Source organism: Ascaphus truei, chromosome 16 (assembly GCF_040206685.1).
Source record: "Ascaphus truei isolate aAscTru1 chromosome 16, aAscTru1.hap1, whole genome shotgun sequence".
NCBI classification, from domain to species: Eukaryota; Metazoa; Chordata; class Amphibia; order Anura; family Ascaphidae; genus Ascaphus; species Ascaphus truei.
Window position 1 is genome coordinate 27,100,573 of NC_134498.1, and position 22,388 is coordinate 27,122,960.

Here is a 22,388-nt window from a genome sequence, read left to right on the forward strand (position 1 = left end):
GAGTTTTATCGGTAAGGGCTTAGGGTAGGTGTTTTTAGGGTAAGGGTTAAGGTTAGGCACTTACCTTAGCTGCGAAGCGGGTGGCGGCGACAATTCCCAGCGGCGGGGTGAATCGCGGCGAAGTGCTGGTAATCATTTCATCGCGCAAAATGGCCACGACCAAATGTCGTAAACCACACACACATGTATATGGGACTTATACCATCATATAAGGACAACGTTGCTTTACATCTCGCCCATGCACTATCAACTGAATGCATTTCTATTTACTTCTGATGTCTTTAGAAGTTTTCCTGGCACAGTATTGCATTATAACTCCATGTATTCTAATGCCTGCTACTATTGTACAGCACTTTGCACATGGTACATTTGTCTTGCACATAAGATGAGTTCAACAAAGATTAGCAAAGCAAATGTACAGGCATACCCCGGTTTAAGGACACTCACTTTAAGTACACTCGCGTGTAAGGACATATTGCCCAACAGGCAAACGGCAGCTCACGCATGCGCCCGTCAGCACGTCCTGAACAGCAATACCAGCTCCCTACCTGTACCGAAGCTTTGCGCAAGCGGGGAGACTATAGAGCCTGTTACACATGCGTTATTTACATCAGTTATTCACATATATGACGATTGCAGTACAGTACATGCATCGGTAAATGGGAAAGGTAGTGTTTCACGTTAAGTACATTTTCGCTTTACATACATGCTCCGGTCGCATTGCGTACGTTAATACGGGGTATGCCTTTACCATTTTTAAAGTAACTAGTGTCTCCGCATGATGTGAAGAGAGCCAGAAGATGCCACCACACATTGTGTGAGGTGAAGGCCCTTCTGATACTGAAGGGCTTCCCAGTTATAAAAACTGCTATCCATTTATGACACATCCATAATTGCTTACACATTAAATGGTAATGAAAACTCCTGCAACACTTTAAAGCAGTTTGAGCCTGTACACTAAATCATATCATGAAATATATACACTTTTTCAATCAGTTTATACATAATTTTTTCTCGCAGTCACTTGGAGAAAGATCCCCTCTCAGAAAAAAAACTTTTGTCCCTCAAACTGGGTGAAAATATACAATAAATTTATATTTCCTTAATAAAAAGATGGCAAACACCTACACATTTACATATCCCTACTGAAATATTGCATATAGGCTTTGTCAGTGCGGGTGAGTCCATTTCAAGGATGCTGCCCTTAGTCCATTAGTTTGGATAATGATCCCTATAAAGTACATTTATAACTCATGGCGCTGCAAGGAGATGCATTCTACTTTTCATCCTTTTATCTAGACACATTGAAAGAAGGTCAATGGGAGGCCTTTGTGTGATTCATTGTCCCAACACAAGATCAGATGACAAAGACCTGGTAAAGTCAGCACATAAGTGGGTGTTTTTTTCCCCTTCCACTCACGGTAAAGCCAAACTTAAAAATAATCTGCACATTAATATGCCATAGATCTCTTTTCGTAGGGACCTAATATGAAACTGAGCATTGTTTTTTTAGTTTTCACTAACCTCCCTCCCAGGTGCAAAATAACGATACTCTGTGAAAATAAACACGATGCACGGTATAATTAGACTATCCGTGCACCTTTAGCTCACCAATACTCCCGTACCTGAGAACAAAGGTTCTCAAACGGTACAAACTACTTCAATGTTAATAATTGCATAGAGATGGGGTGCTCAACTCTAGGCCTCAAGACCCCCCGCCCCCCAACAGATCAGGTTTTCAGGATATCACAGCTTCAGCACAGGTGGCTCAATACTGAGCCTTTGATTGAGCCACCAGTGCTGAAGCTGGGACTGACTGAGCCACCTGTGCTGAAGCTGGGACTGACTGAGCCACCTGTGCTGAATCAGGAATATCCTAAAAACCTGACCTGGGGGGGGGGGGGGGGAGGGTTCTCGAATACTGGAGTTGAGAACCACTGGCGTAGAAGACCAACATAGTTAAACTTTCCTTTGTCAATATATGTACAGCTGGGAAGTTTGTGACATATATGCCATAATACTTTACCTGTATATACAAATCATCCTTTATAGGAGATAGGAAATACAGACTATAGGAGACAACTTTCCAAAGTGAATCTTAATATGCTTCAGGGACAGCCACTACATTTTGCAGTCACCACTGATGGTCAAGGGACCCCAGTTTGAGTACCACTGCTTAGGGAGAACTTACTATGACCCCCTTCAGAACATGTCATTTTGGGGTTAGTGCATTGCCATTCATCATTGCTCTTGTACCAGTAAGCCCCTCAGTGCCAAGGGGGCCTTCACTGCATTATAACCCCTATAATATAGGACGCGAGCGATCTTCTTCTATATAAATGTTTCCCGTGCTGAGTGGGTAGAGGGTGAGGGTGAGCAGTCAGTATTTATAGGGAGCCTCCTGGATTACTTTGCAGCCCTTACTGTAGCGTTTGTTTTACAACATGTGGATTTTTTTCCTAAGTGTTAATATTTTTCTTATACCCCCCCCCCCCTTTTTTCTTTTTTAATTTAACATGTGTAGGAAGTATGGGGTCTCCGGAGCTGAATCGCATTAATTTCAGTTCTGGGGACCCCCTGCTTCCCGGGATACTTACCTCTATGAAGTACCAGCGACACTTTCTCTGGTAAGTATCGCAGGGAGGTCCGCAGTGCTGAAATAAACACAGTTCTAGGAGACCCCTTACTTCAAACCCATGCTGAAAATAGGGGTTCATTTAACTTGGAACGCTCCTTCAAACATAATTATTCCTGTTATGTAGCACTTCAGGTACGTTTTTTTTTAAAGAGGCAATTTAAGCAGCTTAAAAAAAATTCTTGTTTTGTTTTTTAATATATGCAGCCTTTGATTACCTTTATTGAAAACGAATTACCTAAGCTGCCGATCGATTCATTCTCCCGTGATCAATCAGCAAAATCCTGCTTCCCAGGGTTCAGTAAATGGCCGCCTTTCAGTTTCAAATCAATCGTTCAGTCAGTGTAACTCAGCAGCTACAATGTAATCTTATATTAGTACGGTAACATTATCTATTGCAGTGTTTTAAAACCAGGGTTCCTAGGAACCAATGGGATCCCCGCACATCCCTAAAAGGTTCCCTGCAATTTTCTGGCCATTTGAAAATTGTATCAAATTCAGAAGAATTTACAATGCATCTGATCACAGAGTTGCTATTAGAGAGGGTTGAGGGTTCCTCAGAATTTCATTTGGGGTTCCTTAACCAAAAAAAGGTTGGAAACCACTGATCTATTGTTACAGTTTGCAGCTCAAACTGCTGGGAATATTGGCAACAAATGATCACAAACAGGAAAGTGTTGCAAAGATCTTGCACTGCTGAGGAAGTGATAAAACCTGCTATAGAAATCAAAGGATGCCCACAACTCATTAAAAATGGCATTAAGAGGTGAATTGTAAAATAAAAAAAGGTAGTACGTATTATCTAATACTACATAGCTGATTTATTAAAAAAAAAAAAAAGCACACGTAGGATATTGCTTGGATTACTCCTTTAATCTGTATGTGTTAGAATTTAGAGGAGCAATGATTAAAACTGCAGTTCAGTCTTTTTTTTTTTTTTATTATTTTTTTTTTTACTTCAATAGTTTCATGTGGCCAATCTCTAATTACCTAAAAAACTGCATAGCTGCCGGTCAATTCATTCTCCGTCTATTGATCGGCAAAATTGGGCGACATCTTTAAATATGGGGAATGTAAATCGTTGCTATAGGAACAAGCATGCTTGTTAAAATAGAATACAAGAAAATTGGTCTTTCAAAGTTGTTGTTTTTTAAACAGAAAATGCTAAAAGTATTTTTTCTTACTACAGAACTGATTTATTAAAAAAAACACACTTGCAGAATATTGCCTGAACTGCAGCTTTAATATCTGTGATCCTGTAATCAATGTTTTTCAGAGACCAGTAACCTAATTATATAGATCAGGGGTGTCAAACTCAGACGTCAAGGGCCACCAACAGGCACGGTTTTATGGATATCCCTGCTTTAGCACAGGTGGCTCAATCCGTGGCTGTGCCACATGTGCTGAAGCAGGGATATCCTTCAAACCTGGCCTGTTGGTGGCCCTTGAGTTTGACACCCCTGATATAGATGACCCCTTACAACCTTTTCTTAAAACGTAATAAAAAGGACCATCCATTGAGCGCACAAACTGACATGCTTCGTTATGAAATAGATCCGCAGAAAAAGTTAATGTCGCATTTTGTTTTAATATAATATTTTCGGGATAAATAGAACTTGTAATAATTAGCTCAACTTAAACATTGGCTATTCACTCATTGCCGTAGAATGGGGAAAAAAATCTACTGTTTTTATTAAAGGGCAAATTTATCAATATTGAAGGAGGAAAAAAGTTCAGTAGATTGAATTTCATTGAAAATGGATGGGAATATTACAGGAGATTGATCTGAGCATCTCATTTATATGGAAATGCAATGTAAAATGACAGTCATAAGGGACATAGCAGCCTTCAATGGTAGTTTCAACAATGAGACCTTTTGCGGCTCCAGTGTTATAGCATACAGTTGTAGATCAATATGCTGCATGCCACTCCATTGTTTAAAGGGTTAACCGTAACAGCAGTAAGCTGTGATCTTGTCGTGCGTGTGGTTAACATATTAAATGAATGCCATGAGTAAGTACATTGGCCTATTCAATTAAAGTATCAGTCATGGGAGTCACTTTGGAAAAATGAGAACTCCCAGTAACCCGTCTTTGCTATCCAGGTCATACGGGCTCGTCCTATTCAATTTACAAATCATCTTGTTACCCTCTGGGTTAGGATGGAGTCTTTATCTCAGGAAGTGTTTATTCTGTGCGCTGATGTCATCACATCGCAGACCAATGTTTTCTGGTGCCATCAATTTAAAGAGCCACCTCTTGAGCCAACTTCCAAATCATTAAGTACACAGCGGCTTTCAACATCCCCACTCATAATGTTTTCTCATTATTTGAATTGAAAGCCACAGAGAGGAAATGCAATTACGTTTAGTGACTTGTTATGGATCAGGGGAAGCATGCGGGCAACACGTTTCTGTTACACGTATGTCACTCCAATGTAAAAGAAATAAAGTTGTGTAGTATTCACTGGTCTGTCTATAAAGCCTTCCAGAAAAAGAATACTAAATAAGTTATGGGGAATAAAAAAAGGGGCAAAAAAACCCTCCACCGTGCAGTGTACAGCAAATAAAAATACCTTGTGTGAGCATATTCAGACGTCTCAGACAGGTCGGCAACCCTGCCCTTCCCCATTATCTCTTAGGATACAGTGCTTCCACTGCAGCCAGGTATTCTGGGAAATGAAACGCAAATGAGTGCACGGTGTGTTTCTCAGAAAAAGAATATAAAGACATGGCCACATACTTATTAGATCTATTGATAATTGCCAGCTATATAATTATTAAAACTCTATATTTGAAGGTAGGTAGGTGTGGTGCATATATTCTGTTCCAGACTTTTATATTGATATTCAGAACAATGAAGAGAACATTTTACCCCCATATTATATACTGTACGTGTCAACTACTTCAAGTAAGATTTGAATAAGATGCTGTTTTATTGTTTTTTTTTTTATTTTTTACTTGAATGCAAAGTGAAGCAAATTTTTAGGGGTTGCTAACCCAGTTAGGCAAGTATCAGCTGCTGGTTAAAAACAATTTGTTAGTTGAATATAAAAAGCATGAACATGTAATGTTAATATTTGTTGAAGAGACAACACTCAAAGACAAGTTAAGCTTCTCTCAAGATACCATGATATAAAAAATATATGCCGTAACCCAGTGTTTCCCAACTCCAGTCCTCAGGGAACCCCAACAGGTCTGGTCTTAAGGATATCCCTGCTCCAGCACAGGTGGCTCAGTCAAAATGACTGAGCCGCTGATTGACCTACCTGTGCTGGAGCAGGGATATCCTTAAGACCTGACCTGTTGGGGTTCCCTGAGGACTGGAGTTGGGAAACACTGCCGTAACCAAAAGATCGGTGTTTGTGTCATGAAGATAGAGCATTTCATAAAGTGTCTTCTGTGAGTTCATGTATTTATTTATTTTCAAACATTTGTACTGTGCTGATATTTCAGAATGTCAAATGATATCAAATGGAAATAAATCATCTTTGTGAGCCTTTAAAACCTAAATCCACAGTATTATATATTTATATCTTTAATAGTACCAACAGGAAAATGTGACCTCAAATATACAACAAAATATCGTAATTGTAACCCCCTTAGGCACTGTATACATGTGACACATCCCAAGCTGTTGATTAAATCATTGTTTTGTTTGCTCTTTTCTCCAGGTAATGGAGGAAATACAAAGTACACAGTATAAAATAGTAGTGTAGAAACCTGCAGATAGGAGTCACCTTGCCATGCTGGCAGCTTACTACGTTATGACCAAAACACTGAACTATAGGACCCATACTTATGAGAAGAAAAAACATATATAAATGAACTTAATACAAATGATGCATAAGATCATCTTCATTTCATTATCATTGTCTATGTTTAAAGCATAATGTAGTATGTGCTACTCATAATTTAGGGATATTGCATTGTGGAAACTGCTATTAACTTTGTAGAGGAAAAATATGGTAAACATTGCGGTCCTTAGTTACATTTTTTTTATCCCTAAAATAGTTTTTCTCGTGCACATGTCAGTTTGGTAAAGAACATTTCAGAGTGGGAATGTTCCAAAATAGATGGTTCGTTAAAGATTTTATATATATATATATATATATATATATATATATATATATATATATATATATATATATATATATATTACTTGTGAGCACATTCACATGTCTTAGACAGGTCTGCAACCCTGCTTTTCAACATTATCACCTACCATGCAGTGCTTGGACTACAATCTGATAATTACACCTATTATTGGTTATGAGATCAGCATCTGGATTCTATGTACTACAAGTGTCTGCCAGCTGTGAAGTGATATATATATATATATATATATATATATATACATATACAGCTGAACCCCGTTACAACGCGGTGCTTGGGGTCCACATAATGCGACCGCGTTATAACGGAGATCGCGGAAAAAAATGGACGCGATGTGAGGTTCCGCGTCCGCTGCTCTCCTTTGCCTTATGTGTCTGTCTGCCCCTCTCCTCTGCCCTGTGTGTCTCTATGGCCCTCTCTTTTGCTATGTGTTCTGTCTCTCTGCCCCTCTGGTCGGTCTGTCTCCGCCCCTTTTACCTGCTCGGCAACTCTCTCTCTATGCCTCTGTCTGCACGGTGAGACCGAGGGGGGGGGGGGGAGAGAGAGTGGTGAGACCGGGGCAGGAGCGTGGTGAGACAGGGACGGGAGCGTGGTGAGACCGGGGGGGAGAGCGGGTGAGACCGGGTGGGGGGAGAGCGCGGTCAGAATAAAGGGCCTATTGGTCTCAAGAGAGTTCGTGTACAACAAAATATCTGAATAATTGTCATATGCCCCAGCCAGTAATGGGAATCTACTGTATGAAATAGTTGATCATGTTTATTAGCAAACATAGTTAACTTAACGTGACTTGTAAACGGCGCTAGCACACCAAATAAGTGAATAAAAGTGCATATACTTTAAAATAAGTGAAAAAGGGGATCTCTAATAAATTTCTCAACCTTCCAGGAATATGTATGAATTCCTTTACGAGATAGCTTGTCCAGGGTAGGAAGGGAGCGACGATATCAGGGATACACCAAAAAAATAAAGAACATATAATAGTGCAATAAATCAAAACAACTTGGATAGCAGGAAAACTTGGCTCTTTAGCAATGCCTACTTACAGCAGGTCAGATTATAAACAGCATTGTCTACACCATTGGTAGAGATGGGTCAGAATCTTCCAAATCAGGACAGGTTTTCAGCAGGGAGTTTATTCAGATCAGCTCTCAGACGGGAGATGGTGTAAGGTGGATGTCATGCAAAACAAGGGCAGACCATGGTACAGATCGAAATAAAATTTCTAATAGAAAAACCACAAAAGGCATAAGAATCGTACTCACAATAGTACATTAGACATGTACACGTAACGTTTTACTTGAGGCAGGGAGGTGCCGGACCCGTGTGGTACAACTATCAGCTGCTCTTCTCCGTTACTCGCATCAGACCGTGTGGAAGCTGGCGTCTGACGTCACATCCGGTCCTGAAGTGCCGAGTTCCCTCACTGCCCGTCTCCAGAGCTCCTCGACCGGACCGGACGTCGTCACCGCCGTACCGGATGTGACGTCAGACGCCAGCTTCCACACGGTCTGATGCGAGTAACGGAGAAGAGCAGCTGATAGTTGTACCACACGGGTCCGGCACCTCCTTGCCTCAAGTAAAACGTTACGTGTACATGTCTAATGTACTATTGTGAGTACGATTCTTATGCCTTTTGTGGTTTTTCTATTATAAATTTTATTTCGATCTGTACCATGGTTTGCCCTTGTTTTGCATGACATCCATCTTACACCATCTCCCGTCTGAGAGCTGATCTGAATATACTCCCTGCTGAAAACCTGTCCTGATTTGGAAGATTCTGACCCATCTCTACCAATGGTGTAGACAATGCTGTTTATAATCTGACCTGCTGTAAGTAGGCATTGCTAAAGAGCCAAGTTTTCCTGCTATCCAAGTTGTTTTTATTTATTGCACTATTATATGTTCTTTATTTTTTTGGTGTATCCCTGATATCGTCGCTCCCTTCCTACCCTGGACAAGCTATTAGCAAACATATCCAGTTATTTTTAAGGGAACAATCCTAAAATTGTAAGCCATTTTTTATTTGGGGAAGGGGTTCACGTGGAGAAGAGAGTGGTGAGGTTTTGAAAGGTGCGTACATTATTATTTGATCTATGAAGAACTCTTATTCTGGTCTATTAAAATATCACACTCTACATCTAATGTAAACTTTGGAAGGGCCAATAAGTACTAGGACGTTGAACTCGGTTGGATGGTGAAAATCTTATGACAAATCTCATTTAGTTCTTAATAACAGATCATATCCTCATTAGGCATTGGCAAATTCCCTCAATTCTATCCATCTTTTTTCAACATTATCCGTTTATTTAATCTGTAAAATAACTGTACTAGTTTCTCTCTCAAGATACAATGACTTTTAAACTGTTAGAGGTATCAGATCAACGGTTCCAAGATCGCAACATGGTGAATTTGCAAAGGGGTACTAATATTAATGACATCTGCTAAATATAATGTTTGTTTTTTTATTTTGCAGGTGTAAAGCTGTTATTGACAGCAAAGGTAATCGAATAAAGTGCAGCCATCTCATTGTGGAGGACAGTTATCTTTCTGAAGACATCTGTGCAAATGTATGTTACAAGTAAGTAGGAAAATCCAATGGAAGCCAATGTTTTTTTAGGATTAAAAAACATCCAAAGAATGCTTACTCTATGCAATGCTAATATGCTGTAGTACGCTGACAATATATTAAAATGTATAGTCTTAACGGGGTGTTAGAGAATCAAAGAACAGACCCAGTACCTTCTGTATAAGGTTGGCATAGGGAGCAAAGTCTCCATCTTTGCTCATGACACTAAATTGTGTAAGGTAGTAGAATCAGAGCAGGATATAATTTATCTCCAGAAGGACTTGGAGAGACAGGAAACGTGGGCAGGTAAATGGCAGATGAGGTTTAATACAGATCAATGTAAGATTATGCATTTGGGAAGCAAGAATATGCAGGCGACTTTAGGGGAATCCTTGATGGAGAAGGATTTAGGAGTGCTTGTAGACAGCAGGCTTAGCAATAGTGCCCAAAGTCATGCAGTAGCTGCAAAGGCAAACAAGATCTTAAATTGCATTAAACGGGCAATGGATGGAAGGGAAGTAAACATAATTATGCCCCTTTATAAAGCATTAATAAGACCACACCTTAAATATGGAGTACAATTTTTGGGCACCACTCCTTAGAAAAAAACATTATGGAACTAGAGAGAGTAGTGCAGAGAAGAGCCACCAAATTAATAAATTAATAAAGGGGATGGACGATCTATCTTATGAGGAGAGGCTAGCTAAATTTGATGTATTTACATTAGAAAATAGGCATCTAAGAGGTGATATAACTATATACAAATATATTAGGGGACAGTACAATGAGCTTTCAAATAAACTATTCATCCCACGGGCAGTACAAAAGACACAGGGTCATCCCTTAAGGTTGGAGGAAAGGAGATTTCACCAGCAACAAAGGAAAGGGTTCTTTACGGTAAGGGCAGTTAAAATGTGGAATTCATTACCCATGGAGACTGTGATGGCAGATACAATAGATTTGTTCAAAAAAAGTTGGACATCTTTTTTTAGAAAGGAAAGGTATACAGGGATATAGCAAATAAGTAAACATGGGAAGGATATTGATCCAGGGATTCATTTGTTTGCCAATTATTGGAGTCAGGAAGGAATTTATTTTCCCCCTTATGAGATATCATTGGATGATGTGTCACTGGGGTTTTTTGTTTGCCTTCCTCTAGATCAATATATTGTAAGTACGGATATAGGATAAAGTATCTGTCATCTAAATTTAGCATAGGTTGAACTTGATGGACGTATGTCTTTTTTCAACCTCATCTACTATGTAACTATGTATATAGAATTCTAAACTGGGAAAGATGATCTAGTATGGCAACAGTTAACCCAGGGGTGTGCAACTCCAGACCTCAAGGGCCACCAACAAGTCCAGTTTTAGGGGTATCCCTGCTTCAGCACAGGTGCCTCAATCAGTGGCTCAGTCTTCAACTGCACCACCTGTGCTGAAGCAGGGATATCCCTAAAACCTGACCAGTCGGTGTGTGATTTAGTACAATGAAAACTAGCAAAATACACACACACACCCCTCCCCTCAACAACCACACTTCCCCCCCCCCACACCCACCTCCCTGCCCCACACTCACACCCCCACCCTTCCTCCCCTACACACACACCTACCTCCCCCCAACAACACCCCCCACACCCCATCCACACCCGCCCACCCACCCCCCACCCACACACCCCCACCCACCCCCCACCCACACACCCCCACCCACCCCCCACCCACACACCCCCACTCCCTCCCTCCCACCCCCCAACCCCCACCCACACACACACAACCCCACCCACCCCACACACATACACCCACACAACACCACCCCCCACACACACCCACCCCCCCAACCCCGCGTTTCACACTCTGCAATCCCTTATTTTCTACCTCTCTATGTTATAAGCATCCTTCTCAGCATACGATCTCTGTCAGCTGAGTGTGACATTTGTATCTTTCTTAAGGCAGATCTCTCGAGCTGTTCTAATCACTGACCGTTCCATTGTGAAAGCAGAATCAGATCAACAGGTAAAATACAGCGTGTCTTCCCTCATACAATGCTCAAATGTTGTTTTCTTAAATGGGAACCTTTAGTGAGGGTATTGCATTTTATTGTGGAGAAGACTTTAACCGCAGGTGTAACAGTTCAGTATAATGGCACTGGGTCATTTCACATCCCTGCACAGAGAATAACTCCAATGCAGAGGTTCTTAACTCCAGTTTTCAGGATATCCCTGCTTCAGCACAGGTGGCTCAATCAGAGGCTCAGTCGAAGACTGCACCACCTGTGCTTAAGCTGGCACTGGTTGAGCCACATCTGCTGAAGCAGGGATATCCTTAAAACCTGACCTGTTGGGGAGTCTTGAGGACTGGAGTTGAGAACCCCTGCTCTAAGGTAACGTGAGACACGCATGTGCAATCTGTCCTAAATGGGTAGAAACGGATCCAAACGGATGTCAATAATAACACTTGTGTTCTTTAGCGTTACCTGTTCATTATGGTTCTCATTTAAAAAAAAAAATATATATATATGTTTAATTGGATAATAGTTAACATTTTAACAAGTAAATAAACAGAATAGCGGCATCTTTCCTCTTTAGTGCTTTGTGTGTGTTTATTGCCCTAAAGATGGAGCGATGGTGCTATTAACCCTTACACTGCCAGAGGCAGACCGGGAGGCATGTACGCCCTTCTGGAATAATATTGGAGAGCATTGCTGATGAACGAAAGGAAAACCCAGTCAGTAACAGGGTAACTTTTGTGTTGTTATATTGTATATGCATTTTCGATGGCGCCTTGTATTATAACTAAGAACTGAAATATATTATATATTTTCTGTCATGTGCAAAGATCCCTCTAGAATAGTATTACATTTATAAACAAAGTGGCAGCAAAAGCAAACAGGGCTGGGGCCGGGAGGGAGACGGCTTTTTGCTTAATTTGTTATGTTTTGTTACGAAGACAACAGATGGTGGAAGAGCTCGACTTGAGGTTTCAAGGCAACTGCAATGTATTTGGCACACCACATATTGCTGTAAATATTAGTAAATAATTCAGTATCGTAAGCAGAATCAGTCCGTGCACACATTCAGTTTAAAAAACAGCTTTGATGGTCCCCCATTGCTTATTTTGATGATTTCTAAATTCAATTTGTATGTTGGCTGTGGGGAACAAATAGGATGAGCATTGCCTGCTCGTGCAACGGGAGAATGTACTTGACAGCTTTTTTGACCCAGCTTCTTCGTTAAGAGGATAATCCCACCTAGGACCAGCATGAACAAGTAGCAGTGATATGTTTCATTGCTTAGATCAGGGGCTCTCAACTCCAGTCCTCAAGGGCCACCAACAGGCTAGCTTTTATGGAGATCCCTGCTTTAGCACAGGTGGCTCAATCAGTGGCTCAGTCTTTGACTGAGCCACTGATTGAGCCAGCTGTGCTGAAGCAGGGATATTCTGAAAACTTGACCTTTTTGGGGGGTCTCGAGGTCTGGAGTTGAGAACCCCCTGGCTTAAATCGAGACGACCAATGAAACTTCCTGTGTTTCCTTGATGGCAGAAACTTTGAATGGCTTCATGTAGGCTATTTTGTGTGTGATAAGACTGTTTGTAGAGCTGCCTTATCAACTCACCCAGGGCAACCGTGCTATTTTCCCCGTTTATTGTGCTTGGGAATGTCATCATTCGCCAAACAGCTAAAGGTGACGGTCAATTACTGCCTGACCAAGAATTACAGAATCCCTTTTGGAAATGCTCATGTATTAATACTCCACAGGGCACCAGGAAGTGAACATGTAACATTAAGAATGGCAATCTTTTTAAGGGAGCCAATTACATGAGTAGGTATATTTCTTAGCAAACGTACCGTAAAAGTCATCTATAAGAGGCCCTGGAAATTCTTTTTTACATCAACACTTCTGCCCTCATAAAGATAAGGTATTTACAGTAAGTTTCAGTCCGTTTGTAAAAATGAGAAATACAAGCAGGTTGGTATAAATAAATGGATAAAAATGCACGGTATAAACTTCAGTGCAGACAGGGACCAGTAGATCTTTGTTATGACCACTTGATATACTGACATTTCCTGTGCCAGGTAAGAAAGCAGTGTCTTCTCCATCCATTTGTATGGTAGCCCTGTTTTATATGAAAGATGCACCTACTTTTAACACTATCTGTTTGCAAACATACCAAACACATTGATTGGGATGTGCTTTCTCAGATCTGTTTAAAGGAGCAGATCGTGTTGGTTTAAAAAATAATAAATAAATAGGTTTGAAGCAGGGGGTCTCCGGAACTGAAAAGTGTTCATTTCAGCTCCGGGGGCCCCCGGCTTACCGAAATACTTACCTCCGTAGGGGGTGGCAGGAGCAGCTCCACAGGTTTAAATGTCCTGGTCACACGGGCCAATAGGAAGACGCAAGGCATTACATCACAGCTTCCTATTGGCCTGCTGGACGTTTAAGCTGCCATTTTCATAGCCCAACCGCACCTGCTACCGGCACCCCCCACGGAGGTCTGTATCTTGGGAAGCATGGGGGTCCCCAGAGCTGAAATGAACACGATTCAGGTCCAGAGACCCCATGATTCGAACCTATTTTTATTTAAAATTCTGCTTTAATCTTCCCAGAGCTTTGTTGTGTCGATGTCGCCCCAGTGCGCAGTGAATGACGTGGCTCTATAAGCACAAAACCAAAATGGAAATGCAGTGCATGGATATTTGAATAAATATATTGCGCATTCACGTTAAAGTCATCGCCAGGTAATCTCTCGGAATCTCAGCACATGTTCCTTTTTTGCTTTATAGATTTCCGTTCTGACCGTGCCGCCGGCAGAAGGACAGAGTGCGGTGTACGTGACGGAGCTCTGCTCTTCAACAATGACTTGCATGGAGAACACGTGTAAGCACCATGACTGATCCCCAACCGAGAGCAGAGTGTGGGGTTGCTTTTTATGCAGGATTTGATGATATTGGGCCAGCAGGGCCGATGATAGGATGAAATCCGGGACAACTGTCAGCCTGCTGTGGGCTGGCTGGGCCCCTTCCTTTGCAGGGTCCCTTCCTCTGCCGGGCCCACAACCGGCTGCCAGCACCTCCCCCACACATACACTCACACCCCCCTACCCCCATACATACACACTCACCCTCCCACACACACACATTCACACTCGCCACATACACTCACCCCCACATGCACAATCACCCGCCCCCCCACACACACACACTTACACTCTCCCCCCACCAGACATGCTCACTCACCCCCCCTACACACACTCACCCCACACACATGCACACTCCCCCTCCCCCCCACACACACACATTCACACTCACCCCCACATGCACACCCACACACACACACTCACTCACACTCTCGTCCAACCACACATGTACACTCACCCCCCCTACACACACTCACCCCAAACACATGCACACCCCCCCTCCCACCACACACCTGCATACTCCCCCTCCCCCCACACAGACTCACACTCGGCCCCCCTACACATAAACGATCACCCCCCACATTCACACTTACACTCAACCCCCCACCACACATACACACTCACCCCCCACCACACACCCACACACACACTTACCCCGCCACCCCACACACACTCACCTGCCTATGCACACACACAAACTCCACAATCCAGGGCCGAGGTCAGGACTTGAGCCCTTGGCTGTCAGCAGGGCCTGTGGGCCAATATGAAAAATATCTAATACCTTAGGAATACTACCATGATACCATAGAGGTGCTACTGAGGTATCTAATACCTTAAGAATACTCCTTAGGAATACTACCATGTTACCATAGAGGTGCTACTGAGGTATCTAATACCTTAGGAATACTCCTTAGGAATGCTACCATGTTACCATAGAGGTGCTACTGAGGTATCTAATACCTACCAATAACTTAGGAATAATACCTAGATCGGTTTCTCTAAACATTCCCAAGTGGAAAGGTCACAATATACTCCAGGTGGTACAGGTGGCTTTGGCCAAAAACTTACAGAAACCGTCTTTAAGGCATTAACGCTGCTCCAAATAACTATACAGGACACGTGCTCCTCTTATCTTTAGTAACACTGTGTTATAGCAGACATACAATTCCCAGCATCTTATCTTGTCAAGTTATTTGTCTCCAAAACGGCACAGATCTGTTTGGGGACTGGTTTTGGTTGGAGGATCAGTAGCTGGGAAAGGGAACATCGGTACTAAAAGAATATTCACTGTGAACAAAAGTGTCTTCTTTTCAACCTAACTATCGAGTTGAAAGCAGGATGACTGCCGATGGCCCTCCGGAGCTTGTAATTATTGGTCCCTGTATCCCAGGTTTATGCCTTTTATTACAATGTCTTAGAACCTTTTATGTTTTGACAAATGAAATCCTAAACAGAAATTGGTCTATTTCGCAACAATTGTAGTTTTGAGTCAGTACATCCCTTTATAGATCTAATACTCAGCATTGAAAAACAGGTGTCAGCAGATAAAGTTCTCTCTGATACTGAAATGGTATCGCTTCAAGGCTTGTAACACGGCATTTACTGGATAATACAGAAACGTGATGGATTTACATCTACATTGCCCTACAGTATATGGATGGTAATCATGCTCTTCTATCGGAGTTCAGATATTTGTGGGAAACTATTGGTATTTCACAATGTGAAAGGTGTGACCTGTACCTGTTTGTGTATGTTAAAGAGGCAATCCAGGAGGCGCGTTAAAAAAAAAACTCAATTTTTTTTTTTTTTTTTTTTTTTTTTTTTTTTTTACTATTACCTTTATTGAAAACTAATTACCTAAGCTGCCGATGAATACGTTCTCCCGTGGGCTATCTGCAAAGATCCAACTTCCCAGGGTTCACTAAATGGCTGCCTTTCAGTTTCAATCAATCCTTCAACAGCTACAATGTATCCTGATATTACCAAGGTGACATTATCTATTGTTACAGTTTGCAGCTCAAACTGCTGGGAATATTGGCAACACATTAGCACAAACAAGAAAGTGTTGGCAATAACTTGCACTGCTGGGGAAGTGATAAAACCTGCTATAGAAATTAAAGGAGGCTCAGTATATTAAAACTCATTAAAAATGGCATTAAGAGTTGAATAAGTATTATCTAATACTACAGAGCTGATTTATTTAATTTATTAAAAAAAACAAATGTCTAATATTTCATGGATTGTGCCTTTAAAACATATTTATATGTTATTTTTTCTTATCACTGAAATCTTTTTGAGAGTAATTAGACCATTTACTGTTTTATATTGAACAAATGCTTTGCAACCGATTGCCGTATGCGCTCGTCCCTTGATTTAAATGAAAGAGAATAAAAACATCATGGAGATTTAAATGTAACCCATTGCCATTTTTTACGGAGCGTTTTTTTTGCCACGTGTCCACTTCCAGCCCACTGGCTTGAATAAACAGTAAGGGGTCTTCCAGGGCAAAAAGGTGTCTTACAGATGTAGCCAGACATAGCGTGCGCACGGTCCCGTGATGGCGCCGAATGCAGCCTGGAAAGGATTATCGCTGCAGGAGGTCCCATGGCGGCAGCCCGCGGACGGTAAGGCTGGCTACATCTGTATGGTGGAAGCCTGCTAAGTAACTATGACCCCATATATTTACTGTATTATTTAACATTAAAAACTGTCAGATATCATTTAAAAACAACTGACAAATAATTGTTAGAGGTTGGTCCAAATATGCAAAAAGTTTAACAATGCAGGAAATGGCGTCAACTCCTTTTATAGCAGGAGTGGCCAACTCCAGTCCTCAAGGGCCACCACCAGGTCAGGTTCTCAGGATTTCCCTGCTTCAGCACCGGTGCCCCCTGAGAACTGGAGTTCCCACCCCTGCTTTATAGCATTGCCCTCATTCTAATTCCTCAGTCAATTACAAATCCAGTCCGTAGCATTCTAGTTTTTGGGTAATTTTCTATGGAGGGATCCGATAACCCAACTGCGTTCCCATGTCCAAGTTACTACATCTCTGACAACATATTGTCCTCTCTGTGCATCTACAGCTACATCATCCCAACGTTTTGCTGGTACTTCCCTCCGGCATCTCTTTGTGGCACAGTTGTTTTATTCTCCACTTGCTGACTTGATTCACTAAGACATGTTGTTCTCCCTGCTCTCAGTATATTGAGCACGCTTTGAAACGAGCTGTTTATCTATACAACGTTCACGGTATAAGTGTTCCAAGCTAAGACTGCAACATGAATGTTAGATGTGAGAGCACCAGTTTTGTTAGGAGGTTGCTGGATGCCCCTAAAAGTAAATAAATGTGTTTTCATGAAAACCAAGTGGCCTGTTGCACCTTGTAATACAGTACATAAGTATAATTGTATTTATATAGCACCAACCGTGAACACAGCGCTTTACTAAACTGCAATTTAGGGATAATAAAATACAAACAATGAGGATAAGAGAAGCAAGAAAAAGCCCTCATACGGCAACGGAAGACCCTGCCCCAAAGAGCTTACAATCTTTTGTATGTGTTCAATTTGTTTAGAACAATCCCTCCCAGGCCCCCCAGCAGACAAAAGGTTCGCTTTTTGTTGGTAGTTGTGCCTTCAACGTGGACCCTGAAGGGATTAGCCGCATTCTTTCCAAATCACTTTATTTTATGTTGAACAGACCATCACTCAAATTCATGTGCAGAGCCAATGACCCCTCCTCACCATAGTTTGTTTTTGCAAAGTATTCAAGCAAGAGAATATTTTCTGTACAGCTCAATTCCGGTAGCAATCTTAAGTTTCATAAATCGTACCCTGTATTTTTACTTCATTAGCTGTAAATGAGATTTGAGTGAGTGATTTCCCCTTCAAACAATTGCTTAAGATAAATATACAAATACATCTTGCTTTTGATCACACTGCATAAATGACAGGCACATAATCGGTATTGCCAGCTGAGTGGAACCAAACTCCTTCACTTGCCCTAAACATTGAGACTCTAATGATGGAATCATGGACTGGCCTCATCGCTCTTCCTCCGGGGAGCATTACGCGAAGACAAATGTCGGCCACTACTGTAACTAATGCAGCTATACCTAAGTAAATCAAACATAATCAGAATATACACTGATGAGTTTTTATGACTCAGTCATACCCTGAAATGATAATAGAACGGGCTATATAGAAATGAAATGATGGGAACCTTGATGATTTTATAACCGACTGGAGCAAAAATCTATAAAACCTATTTTAATTCAATTAGTCTACCTTAATGTTTTTTTCTTAATGATGTGTTTTTCCCTCCGTTAGGAAATGTGCAAATCTGTGAAAGTGGCATTCTAAGAACGTGTGCGAGATGAGTGACGTCACGTATTGTCTCCCATAATCCAGTTGGAAAATTGCTTTCCAAATTGAATAACTTGGCAGTCATATAGTAACTTTACTTGTGTAATTCACTATGAAATTGAAATATAAAAGCTTTAACTATGTTACAGGCAATAACTTTTTATTAGATTGGACTAACTTGAAGCCTTTTAAAAGCTTACCTTTTCTCAGCTAGGAAGGAACCCCATTGGAAATAGTTTGTTTGCAGCTTGTAATAGGCTTATACAACTGGCAAGCGAGTATTGAGATATTACTTCTCTGTTCTGAGGGCTAAATTAGGCCTTGCCCCCGCCGCCTACTACAGCGTCTGCTGTGGCGGACGCTGCACGGACGAGAGCCCTGCCCTCAATGGCGCCGGGCCCGCTGCGAGGGGGGGCCGCGGCGCTGGAGCGAGAATTGAGAGTAGGACTCGCGACGAGCGATACGGCACGCCCCCGGCGGTTCAGCCAATGAGAGCGAACCTGCCGGGTGACGTCATGGCGGCGCCCCCGCCACGCCCCCCCCCCCCCCGGTCTCTCTTCCTGCAGTGAGCTGCAGACCGGGGAATCTGCTGCACGTGCCGCCAATCTCGCGGGCGCGCGTTGCAGCGGCGTTACCGGGGCCTTAGCCTTAGTTATCTGTGTCTGAGTTGGAGAGACTTTCAACACATTAATAATTGGGGCTACAACATTTTTACTACTTTTTGCTGATTCATCCGGCAAGACAAAAAATTAAACCTTTAAACCACAAGTATATTTATTTGAAATAGTTGGTGTGTTTAGGTTGAACAATTTCTTACTACAAATGCAATCACTGGCTTTGCTGTATTGTTAAAGAATGGATTAGGCATTAATAGCATGAATACCCTTTGTCTGGGGATTACCGCACTGTGCTTTATAGAGTAACTGTCCAGTCCTCAAGACCCCCCCAACAGGTCAGGTTTTAAGAATATCCCTGCTTCAGCACAGGTGGCTCAATCAGTCAAAGACTGAGCCACCTGTGCTGAAGCAGGGACTGATTGAGCCACCTGTGCTGAATCAAAGACTTATTGAGCCACCTGTCCTGAAGCTGGGATATCTTGAAAACCTGACCTGTTTGGGGTGTCCTGAGGACTGAAGTTTAGTGCCCCTGCTTTAAGCAATACCAACCACAGTGTTGCAGTAAATTCAAGATGTCAATCCTTATGGAAGTCTGTGCTAGCAACAGTGCAGTGAAGTGTAGCGTTTACTTTTATTTAAACGTGAAAATGATAAAGAATCAAAAAATGAGGCAGGTCTTGCTTTAAGGTGTGCAAGAAAGAAACACATTTGATAACGCAGCTGGCATTCACGGTGTTAGTTTAATATACAGAAGGAGTCAGTGCACCAAAATAAATAAAAAGGACAACCTACGTTTTTGGCAAAAAGTGAGTCCCATCATATAGAGGTTTTTTTTGCCGGAAGCGTTGAGTCTCTAAGGCAGGGGTGGCCAACTCCAGTCCGCAAGGGCCACCAGCAGGCCAGGGTATTAGGGATACCCCTGCTTCAGCACAGGTGGCTCAATCTTCGACTGCATCACCTGCGCTGAAGCAGGGATATCCTTAAAACCTGACCTGCTTGTGGCCCTTGTGGAGTTGGCCACCTGTGCTCTAAGCTAGGGATGTGCAAATGTTTTAGTCTGCGTCCCCCTGCCTGGTCTCCCGCCCCTGCTTGCACCCCCCTCCTTCCCTTGTCACCGGCGTTTCTGACGTCCTGTTACACGATGTCATGTGACCCCACGACGTCGCATCGTCAGAAGCCACAGATCTTTTTAGGTTGTGAGAGACTGACTTTTGAGTAACTTGCACCTTACAGACTGTACCTTTATGTTATATGGATTTCCCTGTTTTGCTGTAGCTGGGACTGTTGCAGCGACTGATTTAAATGTTTTCATATTCATGGTATTTATACTAACAGTACAGCAAACTGGGAATAAACAATTTGGTTTTAGTTAGAGAGGAGAACTCTCGAAAGCTTGTCTTATAATATCTATTGTTAGTCCAAATAAAACAAGGTACCACCTAATACTGCAGTACTCATTTACTCTGCACTATCGTCAATGGACATAGACGGCTCTTTCTACTTAAGGTGTGTAATGTGTAATATAGTCCTTGCTGCTGTACGTGCGGGCACGCACCCGGCGTTGCGCGTACCATGTGGCGTACACGTTTAGTTAGGGTGCAAGCGGTGACCCAAGTGGTATGGGGGCGTGACTGATGTCACAGCGTTAGGCCGCGCTGTGATTGGTTCGCGGCATGGCAGCAGCGCGAAAATACAATTTCATTGTATTTTCCCTGCTCTGCCGCGCCACCGCTCACGGCCCTGCGCGTGTCCCAAGTATAGAAACGTCTATGGAACACCGCCAATAATAATTAACGCGCACGGTATCGCACGCGCGCGCACTATATTACACGCCTAATTCATGGTTTTACTTCGTAATTGCCCCTGAAAAGAGATACTTTGTTCATTTTCACAGAACCAAAATAGGCCCCACGTTTGGTTTTTGGATGATAACATTTGTTTAAGGCAGCCAGTTACTTGAGTTGTTTACAGAATGTTCCCCTTTCATGGGCCTGCCAGTTTGAGGCTTGCCCTGCAGTGTGTGTCAGTGGCGGGGATAATTGTCAAACTGTGGAACACACAGGTTCCTCTGTGTTGAGTCTTGCTCAGATTACAACACTGACTCAGATGAGACTAATTATTATACATGAAAAGGAGATTGTACCGTGTACAGACTTTGATCTCTCATGATAAAGAAATATACCGTTCATTAAACGTTTTTGGAAGTTGTGCCCCAAAGTCTTTGGAGACATGTTTTACCGGTGACTAACCATGAAACAGTCCAGCAGCAAATTCCTTTGTAGATGAGATCAGATGTTTATTATTTGTTAAATGTCACTTTATACCTTATAATAATTATATGTGTTAGTGGTGGGTTTTTGTTACTCGCTTTACATTGGAATATTGATAAAGACATTCTATGTATTTAAAGAATATACTAACGGTGTATTGCTGTGAGGGAGAAAACACACACACACACACAAACAAACATATATATCAGCGTCAAGGCAATGTTAGATTGAGTCCCCAACCTTTTTGGTGTCTGCCTACTGGACGCTCCCACAAGAGAATTCTGCAAGCTGAATTAACTCAAAGTAAATTCAGTAAATCATGTGCAGGATACTAAAAGTAAAGTCAAATATGGTGCAATTAGAATCTGGTTCAAACCTAAAATTACATTTATTTATAAATATATCAGTGGTGCTGTGCATAATTCTCTATAAAGTGCAAATTAATATATTTTATATTAGGCGAAATGTGGAACAATCATCTCTTGTATAGTTGTTAACATAGGGGGACGGCTTACAGTATCTTTAGTGGGAGAGCTCCAAATTAGTCCTTTTATACGTTACTTAATAAAATGATGTGCGGGTATTTGAAGACTGAAAAAAAAGGGAGAGTCCACGAGCCTGACAAATGAATACCATTTCAACATACCACAATTAGTGAGCTCTCCACATATATATCACACGTCTCCTGTACTCTCAGTAGAAATGGAACCAGATGTTTCATGGTTTTAGCACATTTGAAAAACTCCATAAAATCTGTAAACTTCGTTTGTAACACAAGGGGCCTTCAACAATTCACTAAACTCTGTCCAGTCAATATAACGTGACGTTACATAAAATAGGAACCAACGTCACGTTCCCCGGGTCAATGTCGTATTCACAAAGCGAATTATCCGAGAAAATGG

General features: G+C 41.9%; 1 protein-coding gene across 1 annotated transcript in view; it reads left to right on the top strand.

Moving 5' to 3' along the window:
* The window catches only part of CHM (CHM Rab escort protein), a 104,909-nt gene that overhangs the window by 69,791 nt on the left and 12,730 nt on the right, over positions 1-22,388 (top strand). The window contains exons 10-12 of the mRNA XM_075572854.1: positions 9,223-9,327; positions 11,265-11,328; positions 14,102-14,195. Coding sequence (XP_075428969.1) covers positions 9,223-9,327; positions 11,265-11,328; positions 14,102-14,195 — 263 coding nt within the window. The remainder of the gene's footprint in view (positions 1-9,222; positions 9,328-11,264; positions 11,329-14,101; positions 14,196-22,388) is intronic.